The sequence below is a fragment of the Pinus tabuliformis genome, chromosome 3_2 (assembly GCF_031772625.1).
Source record: "Pinus tabuliformis cultivar Carrire ecotype Pingquan chromosome 3_2, CPIR1, whole genome shotgun sequence".
Lineage (NCBI taxonomy): Eukaryota > Viridiplantae > Streptophyta > Pinopsida > Pinales > Pinaceae > Pinus > Pinus tabuliformis.
The window spans coordinates 1,068,564,052-1,068,583,199 of NC_142302.1; the positions used below are offsets into that span (position 1 = coordinate 1,068,564,052).

Genomic DNA, 19,148 nt, shown 5'->3' on the forward strand with positions numbered 1-19,148 from the left:
ACCTACTACGAGCAGAAGGATGAAAGTACAGGCTCACTATTTTCAGCCACACCCACATGGGATTCATTCCGGGATGCCATCAAGGAGCAGTACTACCATGTCGGAAGCTATGAGAATCAATACATAAAGTGGACCATGTTGTGGCAGGGAAGGGACCAAGATGTGCCTGAGTTTACCAATATTTCCCATACCCTTCACACAAAGTTGGGTATCAAGGATTCATAGTAGCATTTGGTACTCAAATACCATGGTTGCCTGCACAAGTACATCTAGGAAGAAATAGAATTCCTGAACATCCCCTCACTCGGCACGGCATACTGATATGCCATCAAGGTTGAGCAAACGTTTAAACAGAAGAAGCGAGGCTTTGGATTTGTGAATCTGAAGCAAGGGAAAGGTGCCCCCAAACTGCAGAACAAAGGACAAAGCCAAGGCGGGGCAACCCAAGATAGCCTACAAAAGCTGCAAGCAAAGAATAGTGCTATGAAGCTGAAAAAGGACACGAGAAAGTGGTGTGAGTTCCATAAGAGCTCCACTCACAACATAAGTGAGTTTCGGGCCAAGCAGTCACTAGTGGTCGAGCTAAAGGTTTCAGAATCAGATGCACGTTCTGACTCTAAGTCAAAGCTCGACAAGGGCAATGACAAAGGGAAGCAGATAATCGATGCAGAGCCCAACGCTACCGTTGCCACCATGAAGATCCAGAAGGAGGAATCCGAAGATCTAGAGGAGGAGGAGCACCCCTTCCACTCCCAGATGTGGGTAAAGGGCTCCCCACTACAGTTCATTGTCGATAATGGAAGCCAAAAGAACCTCATTTCGGTAGAGGTTGTGAAGCGGCTGGGCTTACCGGCCACAACACATCCAGAACCATACACCATCGGGTGGCTTCACCAAGAACGGGATCTTCGCATGAGCCAGCAGTGTTGCCTTCCATACAACATCAAGCCCTTCACGTATGAGGTATTGCGCAACATTGCTCACCTTGAAGTTTGTGATGTATTATTAGGAAAACCATACTTGTGGAAGCGACATGTTGTGTATAAATCAAGGCCCTGTGTTGTTATTGTTACTTTGGGAAATAAGTTGTACAGGATACTGGAGGTAGCACTGCCTACCACCATATCTTTGGTTATTGCAAAACAATGCAGTAAGCTCATTTCCAATATTGAGAAATTTTTTTTCCTGATGATACGCCCTCAAGGAAAGAAGAAGATGGTGGCCACGACCTCTAGAGAGGGCCCCTCCACACCACAACTACAAATGGAGAAGGTCATGGAGGAGTATGAGGACATATTCACCTCCCCTGCAGGGGTTCCTCTGCACTGTTAGGTGAAGCACTCCATCAATCTGACCCCAGGTGTGCCACTACCCAATGAACCAATCTATCAATGCTCCATTCTAGAGAACGATGAAATCAAGAGGTAGATTTAGGAGCTACTGTAAAAAGGTCACATTCGTCCGAGTTCATCTTCCTGTGAGAGCCCGATCATGTTGGTATAGAAGAAGGATGGGACTTGGAGACTCTGTATTGACTATCGGGCGCTAAACAAGATCACTGTTCATAATAGGTACTAGATCCCATGGATTGATGACCTCCTGGACCAACTGAAGGGGGAAAAATATTTCAGCAAGATCGATTTGAAGTCAGGATATCACTAGGTACCAATCGAACTGTTCGATGTGTGGAAGACTGCCTTCAAATCTAAAGAGGGGCTTTTCGAATGGTTGGTTATGCCTTTCGGATTGACGAATTCTCATGCAACCTTCATGAGGCTGATGAAGGAAATATTGCGGGCATTCACCATCTAATTTGTAGTGGTATACTTGGATGACATTATGATCTTCAACCATAGTTGGGAAGAGCACCTCCACCACATCCAATAGGTTCTCCAAACACTGCGGCAACACAAGTTATGTGCCAATTTGGAGAAATGCACTTTTGGCATGACCTAGGTTCTGTATCTGGGATACATTATTGATGAACAAGGGGTGCATGTGGATCCAGCAAAGATCCAAGTCATTCAGGATTGGCCATCTCCAACCACTCTGACAGAGCTCCATAGCTTTCTAGGTCTTGCCAACTTCTACCACAGGTTCGTGTTGGGATTTTCTCATATCACTTGGCCCTTGAGTCAAGTCACCAAGGGAGGAGCGAAAGCAAAATTCTTCTGGTCTGAATCTCAACAGAAGGCAATCACAAAGTTGAAAGATCACCTCTGCATGACACCAGTGCTCGGATTACCAGACTTGCAACAACCATTTGAGGTCGAGACGGATGCCTCTGACTATGCTATTGGGGAAGTCCTTACTCAACACAGGCATCCAGTGGCATATCACAGTGAGACACTTTCAGACACAATCCGAAAGTATCCCATTTATGAAAAAGAGATTTATTCCATTGTGCAGGCCTGTCAACAATGGAAGCAATACATTTTGGGGAAGGAAACGGTCATCCACACAGACCATCGACCCCTGTAGTTCATACAAGCCCAAGGGAAATTTTAGAATGGTCTCCATCAGAAGTGGTCCACATACCTGCAACAGTGCCATTTGAATATCAAGTATAAGAAGGGAATCACCAATAATGTTGCAGATTTCCTCAATAAACCATCGATCATGGTTTTAACCACTGTGCTAAACTATTGTGGGCACAAGACTTCTATTTGGCCACTTCTCTACAAAAGTGACCCAGAATTCGGCCACACATACCAGACACTCTTGGAGGGTTAGCATGTTCTAGATTTTCACCTCCAGGATTCCCTGTTATGCCACCTGGGTCACCTTTGTGTTCCTTCAAGCGAGCGTGCCAAGATGATTTGGGAAGCACACTACATTCGGGTTGCTGGGAATTTTGGGGTAGAGAAAACGGTGGAAGTATTGTAGAAGTATTTCTATTGGCCGAATCTTTGACAGGATGTAGGGAAGTACATCAGATCATGCACTGCCTGCACCATTACCAAACCAACCATGAAGAAGAAAGGCCTCTATATCCCGCTGCGTACCCCTAGTTGACCTTGGGAATCCATCTGCATGGATTACATGTCAGGCCTTCCTTCCACTAAGCATGGAAACGACTGTGTTTTTTTGGTCGTCGACAAGTTCTCGAAGATGGCCATTATGGTGGTCTGCAAGAAGAATGTCACAGCAAAAGCCTTTGCTAAACTCTTCTTTGAATGAGTGTGGGTACACTTTGGGATCCCACAGTCTATCATCTCAGATTGGGAGAGCAAGTTCCTCAGTACATTTTGGTCTAGTCTCTAGTCGATGCTGGACACCAAACTCACTAAGTCCACAACCTTCCATCTTCAAACTGATGGCCAGACAGAGGTTGTCAACAGGATGAACGTACACATTCTACGCATATACAACTCAAAGAATCAACACACATGGGACGAGAGCCTCCCCTATGTTCAGTACAACTACAATTGGGCTCTCCATAACTCGATTGGCCACAGCCCTTTTCAGTAGGGCTTGGGATTCCAGCCACTATGTCCCATTGATGTGGCCATGCCATTTGCAGCTACTCACATAGATTCGGCTCATGTCCAGTTCGAAATAGATAAGGAAAACAACTTCATTGAGCACATCCAACATATTTGCCAACAGGTCCATGACATTCTGGAGAAATCAAATGCCAAGTACAAGTAGCGACATGATCAACATCAGGTGCCACACAAGTTTTAGGTGGGCGACAAAGTCTTGTTGCATTTGCAAAAGGAACACCTTATCAGAGCCTATCAGAAACTCAAACCACTTCGATATGGTCCTCACACCATTACCAAGGCTACGGGAGACAACGCATTTGAGCTCAACATTCCCCCATTCCTTGGCCTGCACCTAGTGTTCAATGTGGGCCGCCTTCAGTCATACTTTCCACCATTACTAGACACATCCGACATAGCAGAACAACTCACACCCACAGAGTTAAATCCAGATTTCATGGAACAAGCTGTAACTTATCGGATCATGGACACACAGATCGAGCACAATCGCCAGCAGAATATCCAATTGTATCGAGTTGTCAAAGCAGGCCAACTCCTTCACCAGGGCAAGTGGCTCACCAGGGACTAAGTTCAGCAGAAGTTTCCTCATCTCATGGAGGAACTCAATGCAATGGGGAGCATTGATTCCTAAGGGGGGAGGAATGATCCAGGTGGATATTGGTGGCCACCTGCCAAGTCCACTTGGACCCCCACCATTTTTTCTTTCAGCTTTTTAGTTTCCTTAATTGTAGCACAATTTACTATTTTTAGCAGTTTTTTGGGACCTGAACTTCCGGAGCCGTTTTGAGTCCCTAAATGACATTTTTTTGGAAAAATGCCAGCAACAAGGGTTGATGGACCGATGTTACTCTTCTCAAAGTTGTAGTTCTTGGATAGATCTTTCTAACGAGATATTGTGCGCGTCAAACGGAGATTGTATGCCAAAGTTACAACCCTGAGCAGTTGATGTACCAATTTACCCAAATAGGGTCCACAATTTGGCGTTTCATCTTCTAAGGTTGGGCTTTTGGATGTTTAGGTTTTCCCCTTGTTTCTCAACAATAAATAGGCCTTCGAGCCTCATTGTAACACAGTTCAGAGGCATGTAGCCACCACATCTCTTCTCAGAGATAAGCTACCATCGCCCTAGCTAGTTTATTTCCTTTGTTGTTTGTAAGCATATTTCAGTATTTTACATTAATGAAATGAAGTATTATTTCCACTGCATCTCTATGTTTATGGTTATCTCTGTAATTTCTTGCATTCTTGTTTAAATCCGGATCACCTTTGAGAAGTAAGATAGTTGTTTTGGCCTTCATATTCTCTGTATACCCATGAAACTTAAAGAATTTATTCATCCCAAGTAGCCATGCTTCTGCATCCTTTGGCTTCTTCAAATCCCCATCAGAGGTAGGTGGCTTTGCTTTCTTGAACACATCTGGAACATATCCACTCTCACTCCTCTTATAATGATGATAATGACAATGATCATAGGTATGTCAAAACAATAACTAGAATAAAACTGGTGTCCATCACCTCTTCTATTCAGAGTATCGAAAATCCTATCATCTTTGATCATGTCATCTCTATTCTACCTATGCTGACCATTAGATCTACTGCCATATGCCCCATTTGTCATGTCCTCTAACCCATAGCTTATTTGACGTGATCCCTGTCTTTGCAATTATGACAAACTCTGAAGGACTATTGTATTAACTTCTACTTGTTTTTCTTGTGCTTGCATGATTATGTCATTATGTGCCTTGAAACTTCTTATTTACTCCTTTAAACTTATCAATGTGTCTGCTAAATTAGAAGAGTGCCCAACACCACGCTGCTCATGTGATACATAGGAGAATCTCGTGAACTATAGTCTATCATCTTTCTAATCATCTTTGATCTCTTTCCTGCAATTACACCGTGTCAGCTAAAACCAAAACATGACATAATCAAAATACCTTAGTATAGTTAAGGGGAGGATATCTCATCTACAAGATCAACTAGACTAGCATGATACATGTATAATTATAATCAAATCAACATATAACATTAGTTTAACCACCATCCAATTATCAACGTATGATTACACCAACCACATACCATGAGATCATGTATGACAACTACAACCATATCAATGTATGTGTTGAATTAAATTAGGAGAAAATTGTAATTCCACATCACATGACAATAAGAATCAGTTAACAAAGTTAGTTTCACTTAGTTGGATCATTTAATTCAACTTGAGGGCCTAACTTGAGTCATGTAAATTGGTTCCTAAATTTTAGGAGCCTCAGTTGAGTTTAATTTGAGTTGTAATATTTTAATTCAGTTAAATTGAGTTAAATTCCGTTAAACTAGTTCCAATTGTTGGAGGAAATAGTAGGAGGTCTAGGAATGGGGTGCAACTTCAATTTCAACCAGTTAATTGATAAATCAACCATAATAAACTCATGAATGTATGAAATATGAGTTACCCATTTGAGATTGGAGTTCAAGGGGAGTGTACTATTAGTTGTAGACAATCCAAATTGTACAGGTTGTGCATGTAGTCAGATAAGGGCTTAAAAGGATTGCGCAATTCTAATTGGGAATCTTCCTAATTAATAGGGGGCTAATTCCCAAGGAAAAAAAGCAAGGAAATAAGAGCTTTCTAGGAAAAAAATTGGCTACATATTTACCAGAGGCAGCTTGTGACACAGTGATATAGATTATACTTGTGTAGAAATTGTTCAAGCTTACACAAGCATTGTATTCCTTCTCTATTTTCTAACTAATGCAATACAAATAGGAAGGGGTTTTGAGCAATTTATTTTCACTTAGATAAATCTCTGAGCATATGTGATTGAATGTTGTCTCATGTTTATGTTGTGATTTCTCGATTGATTAATTGTTTCCATTGATGAGTTGAGTAGATTAAATTCTTTTGTTTTAACATATTACATAAGTAGTTTGAATCTACAAAGGATTTCTACATGGTATCAGAGATAGAATCACAGTAGAGAAGAGAATCCAAAGTTTGTGCAGGAGGTTGAAATTACAAGATCATTGTTAGATTTCAAGTTTTTGTGGTCTTTGTTTATAAAAGGATGGTTCAGATTCTCCATAGTATAGTTTGAATCTTGTCGACGTTTCAAATCCCAAAGGGGATCCATCTTCAGGACAGTGAATGAATGAATGAAAGAAGAGTAAAATGACCAAAAGTGAAGATGAATAAATACTAAATGAACAAAATTGTTATTAAAAAGAGCCGACTAAAATCCTAAATTATAAAATCTAAACCTAAATAATGCATTAGAAATGAAAAAGACTAATAATAAATAAATAATAATAATTAATTATTAATAATAGTTTTATTTATTTATTAATAATTATTTATTTATTCATTATAATAAATAAATAATTATTATTATAAATAAATAATCACTAATAATAATTAATATTAACTAATTTATTTATTTACTTGATAACAAAAATCACTAATGATAAATTAATAAATTTATTAATAACTAACTAAACATTAGTAATACATAATTAATTTTAATTTAAGAGATTGAGAAAAGGAATAAATTTATTAATTTACTTATTAATAATAATTATTTAATCACTCATTGATAATTAATTTTTTATTAAGATGTAATAAATAAATAATTATTATTATGCATAAATAATCATTAATAATAATTAATTAATTAATTAATCATTCATAATAAATATTTAATAACTAAAATATAAATAAAGTCTAAAGCTAAGGACTAAAAATGCTAATTAAATCCAATATAATTTAATCTTCGAAATTATAGATAAGGTAAAGGATAGAAAATTATACCTGGGATACTATACCTTGAGAAGCAGAACTAGATGAATTAATATGTGTGATTAGAGGAAGCTAATTTCCACAAATCTTACTCCCCCCATCCCTATTTGGATTATGTGGGTGCTTCATAATCTCAAGCGCTTCTTCGATTTTTCTCTTTTGATAGTGTTCTTCCCTGGCGATAATCTTGGCACTTTCTAAAAAACATGATGCTTGGTCTTTGAGGAGTGCTCTGTGAGGGTTGAAGAGCATGAGATTTCATTATTAAGATCAATGTTGCAGGTTTTCTTCAGGATTGAGAAGATGACTTTGACCAGACTCAGGCTCAAATATGCTCTAGAAGGAACCACGATTTTTGTGGCATGGAAGACCTATATGGAGGTGGTATTAGATGATAACGGGCTACTAGATTACATCAAGACATATGTAGTTAAACCCCCAACAACTGATGCCCAGGATCTTGCTTAGTGGAAGAAGGATGTGGCTAAAGCAAGGAGGATCAAGATCATATTGTTTCAAATCTCCACAGGAAATAAACTCCATTCGTAGTGTGGAACACATTGACTTACTTGTTTGAGAACAACGGTGACCACAAGAGGTTGGCACTCAAGGACAAGCTTCGGAGATCTAGATGCAAAATAGTGAAACAATTTCACAATACCTTAGCAAGTTTCCGTAGTGTCGTGATGAACTTGGCAAGGTTAGTGTGACTGTCCCTGAAGAAAATTTTGTAGCTCTAGCTCTATTGTGTCTTCGCAAGAGCTCGCATAATTATCAGGATTCCGTGAATGGTAGAGACAAACTATTGAGTTGGGAGAGATTATGGTATGATCTAGTGCAGGAAGAAATAAGGCAGGACAACCAAGATGGGACCTCATCCAAAGAAGAGGAAGAGGACCTTGCATTAGTCAGCAAAGGAAAGAAATCCAAGTGAAAGAAGTCCCAAGGCGAGCAGGGAAATAAGAAAGACTTATCCAACAACAAATTCTTTCATTGTCATGAATTCCGACACTATGCCACAAAATATCCACAAAAGAAGGCAACCAAGAAGGAGCATGAAGTAACAATAGTAGGTGAAGCTCTAGCTTCAAAATTAATTTACCCTCATTGCATGCATGGCAAGCACAATAATGGGAAGCATGTGGTATCTAGACAACATTGTCTCATTCCATATAACAAAGAATAAAGATCTCTTCAGTGACTTGGAGGAGAAATACCTCAAGCAAAACATTGAGTCTAGAGACTCAGTAAATTTACCTTTCAGAGGGAGTTTTTCTCCCCTCTCAGACTTAAGGATGTGATGCTTGTTTCGGTCTAAAGAAGAATCATGTTTTTGTCACGATATTGGAAGACTGTGGCTACATTGTGATATTTAGCAAAGGAAAAGTTTTCCTTATACACATCACCACAGGGTAGGTGGAGAAAATCGGTGTGCAAGACAAGAAGCTTTATGCACTTGAGTTTGAAGATGCATGCAAAGCCTTAAGGAGAAAGGAAAAGGTTAAATACTTGGTGGTTGATATGGAGCATAATTTACCTCTCAAAATGGAGCCTTAGAAGCATCCTCAACAAGTGGTGAAACAGCCACACTTGGAGAGGCAGAGAGGAGATAGAGTGGAAACATCCACTCAAGGAGAGACCTCTAGTAGGGGGGAATTTTGAGCTAGGTGGTAAGATGGAGCACATGCAGCCATACCTCGAAGTGTGAGGTGGATCAAAGTTAAGCAATAGTCCCAAGAGTTGCAGGAATTTGGGCAGGCTCCATTCAGGTAGTTTTGCCTCATGGATCATTACCTTGCTATGACGACCAACAATATTCATTAGTAGGAGGATCAATGTTAGTCTAATACTGAGGAGTGAGAAGTATTGTTGATAGTAGAGCAGGAGGCTAAGTAGCAGAGTAATTAGCAGCACAACTTTCCCAGTAGATAGTTGCAGATTTATTCAGAGATTTTTTTTATGCTCTTCAGTTGCAGATGTTATGGTAGAAACAACAACAGTGAAAAGTGTTGAATGCAATACATTCAAAAGGTGTTGGATCAGGGTATATGTGAATCTGTTTCTTGTTGAGAGGGAGTGTTGAAAGTGACGACAACAAAATACTAATTTAATTTTCCCTTGAATTAAATTAGGAGAAAATTGTAATTCCACATCACAAGACAACAAGAATGAGTAACTAAGTTAATTTCACTTAGTTGGCTCAGTTAATTTTAGTTGAGGGCCTAACTTGAGTCATGTAAAGTGGTTCCTAAATTTTAGGAGCCTAGGTTGAGTTCAATTTGAGTTGTAATAATTTAATTTAGTTAAACTGAGTTAAAGTGAGTTCAACTAGTTCCCACTGTTGGAGAAAGTAGTAGGAGGTCTAGCAGTGGGTTGTAGCTTCAGTGTTCAACAAGTTAATTGATAAATCAACTATAATTAACTCTTTCATGCATGAAATATGAGTAACCCAGTTGAGATTGTAGTTCAAGGGCAATGTACTATCAGATGTAGACAATTCCAAATTGTACAAGTGTTGCATGTACTTAGAGAAGGGGCTATAGGGATTGCACAATTCTAATTGGGAATTTCGCTAATTAATAGGGCGTTAATTCCTAAGGAAATAGTGCAAGGAAATAAGAGCCTCACAAGCAGCAAAATTGGTTAAGTATTGACCAGAGGTAGCTTGTGAAGCAGTGAGATAGATTATACTTGTGCAGAGTTTGTTCAGGATTGAACAAGCATTGTATTTCTTCTTTATTTTTTGACTAATGAAATACATATAGGAAGGGGTTTTGAGAAATTGATTTCCCCTTAGATAAATCTTTGAGCATATGTGATTGAATCTTCTCTCTTGTTTATGTTTTTATTTCTTAATCGATTAATTGTTTTCACTAATAAGTAGAGTAGAATCGAGTCTTTTGTTTTAGCATATTCCATAAGAAGTTTGATTCTACAAGGAATTTCTATATTATGCATAAAAACATATAAAAAATAACATGCATAACCAATGCATGACCGACATACACTCATGATGACCACATCCAAAAACAACACCGTCAAATTTCACATGGCGACACAAATGCAACCATGACCGACACCATGCATACACAAAAAATCAGACCACAAGAGTGAAGAACACATTTGTAATCGATATATATGCATGTCCACCACACCACCCATCCAGTCCAAGGGGTGAACCATGCTCTCATACCACTCTGTAACACCATCCTCCCACATTTAGCCAAGCTAATTGGTCCACTGGTGTAAACATGTGATGAGAGGCTACTTTGATGTGATTCAACTCCCCAAGTATAGTTAAGGAAGTGGAAGAGAAAAAACACAATGAAACTAACCTTTCCCAAGAGAAACAAACCCTTGAGGAGGCAACCAACCCTTTTATGTGCTTAATCCATAAGAAAACTTATCCTTTTAATGTCCTAGATCCTTAGTCGCTGTCATGACAAGGCATTCCTTCATCCAAATCCTTCTAGTCACTCCCGTAACAAGGTATTCTAGCAACTGTGGACTTTTCGAGGCAATTCTGAGTAAGCGACCTGGGATTTTGCATAGGGTCTTCACTCAATGAACCTCTAACATATCATGTGCATTCGTGAAATATTAAACAACACCCTTAATTAAACTACATATTAGAAAACATCTCTAAAAATCACATTATTTAACCCCCTACCAATGCAAACCCAATACACATTCCCAATTTAAAAACCATTACTTTCACTAGATATTGTAGGTATCCATTTTTTCATTAATCTTTTTTATACCCCTTGATATTTTTTCATTAGCTTTGGGCTCCATTTTTAATACTTGCCAATATAAAACCTTCTACTCCTTATAATCCCCCAATATATTATGTCATTTTTTCGTTAATAAATATCGCCCAATATGAACCCTCATGGTATGGTATTGCTTCCCTAGTGAAGCCCCCGTGAGATTTTGTGCCACTCTTTTAGAGCCAGGACTTAGGCCACTGCCCAGAACTTCATGAAACCTTCAGGAATGAGAAATGACACTGATACATAAGTACCAATGCAAAAAATTGATCAATGACTTGACCAGACCCTACTACCCATGACAGAAATTTCGTCAAACATGTCACAAATATGCAATCTATAGGTCATAACAATAGGTTGAGCATAGGGGTCTCACACTTATCTGAGATTTGTAAAGAATAATTGTTTTTGTATCACAATATTTGCATTATAATCTATTGGGTCAAGTATTAATTGTAAATTCGTTTGCAAATCAAAACATTATGAGATCCATACGTCAAGTCTGTCATAAAACATACTCATTACTAACATATAACCAATAAAAATAACAAGGATATAACAACCATAAAAATCCACATATAAGCCAGTACATTTACACAAGAAATACGAAGGAGAAGAAGCTATTATTAATGAATGCAAAAGCCAACCAAGTTCAAAACTTCCATGAACCACCTGACCATAGATTGACTAGACCAAATCTTTCTTTCAGCCAATTACCCTCGTGCCATATTCCAAGCATGAATGTGAGACTCAAAACCAAAATAAATCAGGATTTCTCACGCTTTACCACAATCCCCATCCGTATCACTAGGTCCTAAACAAGAATGGATGGAACCAAATTTCTCCAACTACACCGTGAAGAATTTTCCTGTCTCCTAGTCTCTACGCTTTACCCGATATCATGCAATACAACGGCTGAGGATTCCTAGGCCTAATTAAGACTCCACCCTCCAGGCTTTACTATATATCTTGCCATTCACCCGTCAAGGATTCTTAGGCATGATTTAGGGCATGCACCTCTAGGCTTTACTGTATATATTTCCATTCACCGATTGAGGATTCCTAGGCCCACCGAGGCATACAAAATCCATCCTTACTACAATCCCACCTTCTCCGGTCCAAGGATTCCTAAGCTTTGTGTTCTTTCTTTCAGATACCACCTTACTCAGTTTCAAAACCATCTGATAATCTAGCTCAATCAAATACAAGAGAACCCATCAGACCATGGCAATCTGGAAATGTCAAGGCAAGGTTGAAAATCACTGTCACACCTAGAAAAACCCATGGCAATGACAACAAGAGAACCAAATGCACACGTGCATGTACAAATAATCACATTGTAGCTATTAAATGCTGCTCTTCCTTGTTTGATATTTGCTTTCCTTTGCCTTCTTTGTCCTTCCTTTTCTTTTCTTGATCCAATGCTAGAGTGCTTCAAGAATGCTCTAAGTGTCCAAGAGAGAGAGAGAGAGAGAGAGCTCCAAAACTAAACTGACAAAATGTACCAATTGATCCTCATAATCCTTTTTATTAATGAGGCCTCTAATTTCTTCATTTTCCATTATTTTCCGTCATTTTCCTCCTCACGTGCAACCAATGACCTTTCAGCTTCCTTTTCTACTAATTTCCATTATTTTCATAAATAAATTGCCAATTAATGCCTCATGCCTTTCCAAATCCTTTGTCATTGCCTTTACAAATTTCCTTTATCCATAATAAATGAAATGAACACCCACACTGGGATGTTTTTCCCAACACCCATCTTGGAATATGTGTCCCATGACCTTGGTTTTTTATTTTTCCTTTATTAACTTTATTACATAGAATTTTGACCATGGTTGTTACACTATGCATCGTTTACGACCACATGACCAATGGAAACCTGGATAAAATCATATTCGACAACCTTAAGACATATTAAAGATTTAAAAATAATGTGGAGCATAATTCCCTTCTCAATATTATGAAACAATTTAAATAAGATTACATTGGAGACATCAATAATAAATGACTACAATGAGACTGAACTACAATTCGACCAAACTAGACTATACTCAACTAACAATGACACTTGGATGGACGATTATGACACCTAGTAGGTGGTTGGAATTAGATTCTCCAACACTCCCCCTTAATTATAGCCATATAAAATTAAAATTAAGATCCCTGCTTGTCTAAACCTCAGCTAAACTTATGATTTAAAAAAATGGCATCAACTAAATTTCCTTTTCTTTTTCTTTTCTTCCAAATTCTATATTTTGTGAATTGTTTTATCTTTTTCATTTTATTGTATCCTTGAAACCTTAGTTCATTTGTTGGCACAACTCTTCTATTGTTCTAAGTTGTGCATGCATATCATCTATATCTTCAAAAATATGTTTGTATGTGGACTTCTGACACATGGCGTCTTTTGTTGTGTGTTGTTCATCGTCTATATTGTGCTACATCGTAAGTCCATAGTAAAAAATTATCTCTTTAGGACTCTAATACCTGAAAATTTCATTAATTATTTCATCATCCAAGTTGTCTTCAAGGCTCATTGTTGCAACCTCTATACAAAATTCATTAGGACATGGTGTTACAATCCATGCTTCAAGGAACTTTAACTCTTCTTCATAATCGTTCTGTGTACCTACACATTGGAAATCAATGTTAGGATTACAAATATTTATAGAACCATATTGGTTTTATGTTTTCTGCTATGAAATGAAAGCTTGAAGGAAGTTTTCTTCCACTTGGTTTTGTGGATTCTCTCACCAAATATTAGCATGTTGATATCATGTTTTTGTTGCATCATATGCAACCATTCATCATGAGGTTACAACTCTTCATCAAATTTAACATCAACAAATTAAATTGCTAGATTCACCATAAAATTGGCTACATCAATGGAAAATTCACTGTCCTCAACAATCTTTGTTGCCGGGTTCACCAAATCTTCATCCACTTGAAGTTGTGCATAGAGGTATTCATGAGGCTTTCTTTGGAGCTCATAACAAACCATCATCATTATCATTCAGTTTGAAGTGAGATTCACCAAAATATTTATCACCTTGTAGATCTGATGTTATAGATCCACCTTCATCTTCAACTTGAATACTGCCCCCTTAACTAGAAATACTCTCAAGGGTGTCCCAAGCCTCCTTGGTTGTCTTTGCATATGCAATGAGGGGAAGAACAGTGTCATCTGGCATTCTCTTATGAGTTTTAATGCAAAGACATTCTTTTGTTTTTTGTTTTCCATATATTTCAACTAAATCTCAAACAACACTTATTGCTTCGACTTTCTCAACCTCTTAGATTCCCATTTGTTCATTGTATTCACACACAAATTAAATAGTGAAAATCCAACTCTCTTTACTCCGCCTCAACTTCCATCTTAAAAAAAAATCTCCGCTACAACAAAAATCCCTCCTATTATTTCTATTTGAAAACAATATTTCAATACTCACGATTGATTTGAACAATGTTTTTTCTTTAATAAGACCCTCTTTTAAAACTAATTGAATGCCTTTGTCTTTGAAGAGAACAATCAACATTTTAACGAAGCCCTTTTTCAACAAATTCCACAAGCATTTCTGAAACACTCCCGAGTTTCAACGAAGGCCTCCATGTGTTACTCAAGATACAACGAAGGTATTATAGGTTGAAGCCCTTTTAAAATATTACATGAGCCCTTTTTCAAAAAATTACGTAAGGCTTTTAGAAACAATACGAAGGCACTCAACAAATTACATAAGCTGTCATAAAGACTTCGGAATCGGATTCACCAAAGTGAATAACCTTCTAATAAAAAAGAATGACCTTTTTTTAATTAAAAAAAACTTTCAAACTAACAATGGAGGGACCTTTTGGACGACTCGTACCAGTCAAGGTATTTCGACCAGTCAACTTGTGATGTCCGCCACACGGAAAAAATAATTATTGACTTCTCTAATGCACCTATAACCAGTATGAGGTTGCGCTACTATAACGAATTTAAAAAAAACCACTTGACTTTCGGTTTAGCTGATCACAACAATCTGTCTCATTGACTTATGGATTTTCTTGGCCTTTAATGGCTTGGCACAAACGCCTTTTTTTGGTAGTTGGCTTCTTCAAACAATGGAGCCTTTTTATGGCTACTTCACGAATTCCTCGCAGTAGGCTTATCCAAACTTCAGTTGTTCCAGGAGGTTTATTCAAACATTAGTTGTTCCAAAGAGTTTTATATATGTTTAGTTTGGATAGCATGACAAATAGTTTTATATAGGTTTAGCTTTGATATCATGACAAAGAATGAAGAAATAATATGAGACACAATAATTTTCATAATCTTATGAAACTTTTTAAATAAGATTATATTGGAGACATTAGTAATAAATTTTCATAATGTTATGAAACTTTTTAAATAAGATTATATTGGAGACATTAGTAATAAATGATTACAGTGAGACTAAACTACAACTCAAAGGAATTGGAATGCACTCAACTAAGTATGACACTTGGATGGATAGTGATGACATCTATCAAGTGGTTGGAATTAGATTCTCCAAAAGAACCATCCTGCCATGGCTTAATTTCATTTCAGAAATTTGAAGTACACCTATTCAATTTGAAATCCTAGGTGCAGAGGTAAAAATAGAAATCTGGGGCATTACAATAGAATTTGATTTGTATAGAATTGAATGCATAAACATGCACCTCTTGTCAACCACTTGCATTCACAGGTCGAAATCGACCGACATCAAAATCTTTTCCACCACTTGTATTCATGGAATGGACAGATATCAAAATCCTTTCCACCACTTGTATTCATAGGTGTAAGAGTTGTGTAGTTGCATTGTAGATTCCAGGAATAGCTAGGAATCTGCAGTCACAAGAGATCAAACAATTGATCTCTCCTAACAGTCATATTCTAGGTATTTTGGGAATGTACAATCCACATCAGGAAGCCATGGAGCTGAAAATCGAAATAGTTGTAGAACGGAAAAATCAAGACTATTGTGTGTAGTGGGCATTCTTATGTCTTGTAAAATTCTATGATATTTTTTAAGTTTGCAATCCACATAAATCCAAGGTTGTATAACTTTCTGATAATCAACTTGTATGATGTTGAAAAATAAAAAAACATCGATAAAATAATTCATAAACTTTCATGTGATCATAATAACATTCATTAAGCCAATCAAACTTATTGCAGGGTGGATAATGTTTTCCCTCCTCCTAGGGCATGGAGCACACAACAGATTATTAACTCTTGCATTTTGTAAACATCACACTTAATGCATGGTGGATAATATTTACCATCTCTTGCATCTTGTAAACATCACACTTAGTGCGTGGTGGATAATATTTACCCTCATAGTTTCTAGCACATTATAAATAACTAACTCTTACCTCGGGTAAACATCAGCCCTTCTGCCCTTCTGTAAATGACCTATCGGACATGGCAGCCCTTTAGGACATGACACCATCCGTGAACACACGTGGGTTAACCAGGGTTGCAATCATATCAACTTTATAACTTTATTTCGAAACTCGAAAGCTAAGTGGGATATGGACATGATTAATACGACGACCTGTGGATACATATCTGAGCATGGACATAAACGTTGAGAAGCTTTAAAAAACAAACAATGGAGTAAATGAGGAGAAGTTTTTAAAAATAAACAATGGAGTAATGCTCCCTCATGGACATGACAAAAACATTTGAAGTAAATGATGAAAAGCTTTAAAAATAAATGATGGGATAATGCTCCATCAACAAGAGGTTGTATTTAATGAAATCTGATAATAGAGATATAACAGAGGTCCAATGTCAAAGTCGAGGCATAGATTGAGCCACCAACTCTATCTCTGGTAATTCAACACATAGATCGAGCCAACTCTCTCTATGGAAATTTAGTAGTTCACGTTGAGCGCATAGAAAAAGGAAAAATATAGACACACACATGTTGGTAGATGCGTAACTTCGTATCGTGTGTTCAGCATTTAAACTGTCACGGACATGTTAGGGCTTGAAAGTTGTAGCTGATTGGAACTTTATAAACTCTGAGGACTAAGGGTGCCGGTGGCTCTCGTTCTTTCACATGTTTAGAGAAATGTCACGGAGATTTAGATGGGTAGGAAAATGCCATGATCAATCAGTTAAAGATCCTAGGCTGCGGCCCTTCCCACACGGCACTGTATCCAACTTGGGCTAGAAGTTGTGAATATCTAAAGGCTGTGGAGGGTAGTAGGAGTTGTGAATATTCAAAGGCTGTGGAGAGTAGTCGAGCTTCGTTTGAGAAAGATGGAAGCGTTTATTGAGCATAGGAAGATACTCCTGATTGGATTTATTGCCATCTTCTGCTGTTCAATCCTCACCGGTAAATCAGCATTACCCAACTATTTCAACTTCTTAAAATACAATTGTTATTACAACCTTAACATCGATTGGGTTCTATTAAAACGGTTTATCTTTCAATTGCACATTGCTTGTGCAGATGGTGATAAAATAGGAGTGAACTACGGCATGCTCGGGGACAATCTGCCACCTGCAAAGCAGGTCGTAACGTTGCTGAACGACCACACCATCGGGAAAATGAGGCTTTTCGATCCAGACGGTGGTGCATTGAATGCTTTTGCAAATTCTGGGATCGATGTAATCGTGGGAGTCAATAATAACGATTTGAAGGCCATCTCCTCCAGTCAGGACTCAGCAAATGGTTGGGTTAAAGACAATATTGTTCCCTATTCCAGCACCAATATCAAATATATTGCGGTGGGCAACGAGGTTTTGCCTAGCACGCAGTACGTGTCGTATCTTTTTCCCGCGATGACCAACATTCAAACGGCGATTCAGAACGCCAATCTGCAGAAGATAAAGGTATCCACCTCCCACGCCATGTCTGTTATAGGCAACAGTTACCCGCCTTCAAAGGGAGCATTCGGAGACGATGTGATGAATACCATGAGGTCTATACTCAAATTTCTGTCAGATAACGGGGCTCCCTTCATGGCCAATGTGTATCCATATTTCAGTTACGCCGGCGGCAACGGCATTCATCTGGACTACGCTCTCTTTCAGCCCACGGCTGCGGCGGTGCCAGACGGAGATCACAGCTACCGCAACTTGTTCGATGCGATGGTGGATTCTATTTTCTCCGCAATGGAAGCCTTGCAATATCCCAACGTCCCCATCGTCGTTACTGAAAGCGGATGGCCTTCTGCTGGCGCGGATGCGGCCACAGTTCAGAATGCTGAGGCTTATAACAACAATCTCATCAAACATGTATTATCGAATGCAGGGACGCCCAAGAGGCCGGGAACGAGCATCGAAACCTATATCTTCGCTCTTTTGAACGAGGATAAGAAGACGGGGGATGAGACGGAGCGTCACTTTGGGCTTTTCAACCCTGATCAAAGTCCTGTATACCCTGTCAATTTTTCTCCATAACTGAGCCAAGTCTATGTCGACCAGGCTTAGTAGCCATATGTAATTAGAGGAGAATGCTACATAAATAATCATCCATCTGATTAGGATGTAAATGACAGTGTCGAAGCGTATAAGTGGTTTCTAAAATCGTAGTATCGTTATTTATAATAATATCGATATTAAAAATTCGAGTTTCAAAATGATTTAACCTTATTGTTAACAGAGTTTAAATATTAAATATAAGTCGAAAATTATCTACTAATGATATTTCTATAATATGCTGAAGAGTAATATGCTGTTTCGTTTCCATTTTCACCAGTGTTTATAAATGTTTTTGTTTAATTCAATGGCAAAGCAAATACCCGAAATGAAATTATCAAGGAAATTGTGATTATAAGAGTGGTTTTCCAATATTAAAGAAAAAGATACGTGAAAAGGTTTGAATTTTTAATATAAGAATATCATAACATAGTAATCATAATTATATATTTCATTTGTTTTAATGAAATTTATAGAGACATTATGTTTTTTGTTAATTAATAAATTATATAAAAAAATAGTAACATCACGTTCAAATTAAGATGGATTTATACACAGTTTTCTTTTATCCATTATTTGTTAGACGATTTACAATAAAAGATGGTTTTTAGAAGTATATTTTGACATTCACCATTATTGAG

At 37.9% G+C, this 19,148-nt stretch overlaps 1 protein-coding gene across 1 annotated transcript; it reads left to right on the forward strand.

The window, feature by feature from the left end:
• Positions 1 to 17,335: 17,335 nt before the first annotated feature.
• Positions 17,336 to 18,676, forward strand: LOC149184366 (glucan endo-1,3-beta-glucosidase-like). The gene is made up of 2 exons (XM_089418917.1): positions 17,336 to 17,419; positions 17,537 to 18,676. The coding sequence occupies exons 1-2, from the start codon at positions 17,344 to 17,346 to the stop codon at positions 18,487 to 18,489; spliced, it is 1,029 nt and encodes a 342-aa protein (XP_089275043.1). The 5' UTR covers positions 17,336 to 17,343; the 3' UTR covers positions 18,490 to 18,676.
• The last annotated feature ends 472 nt before the right edge of the window (positions 18,677 to 19,148 follow it).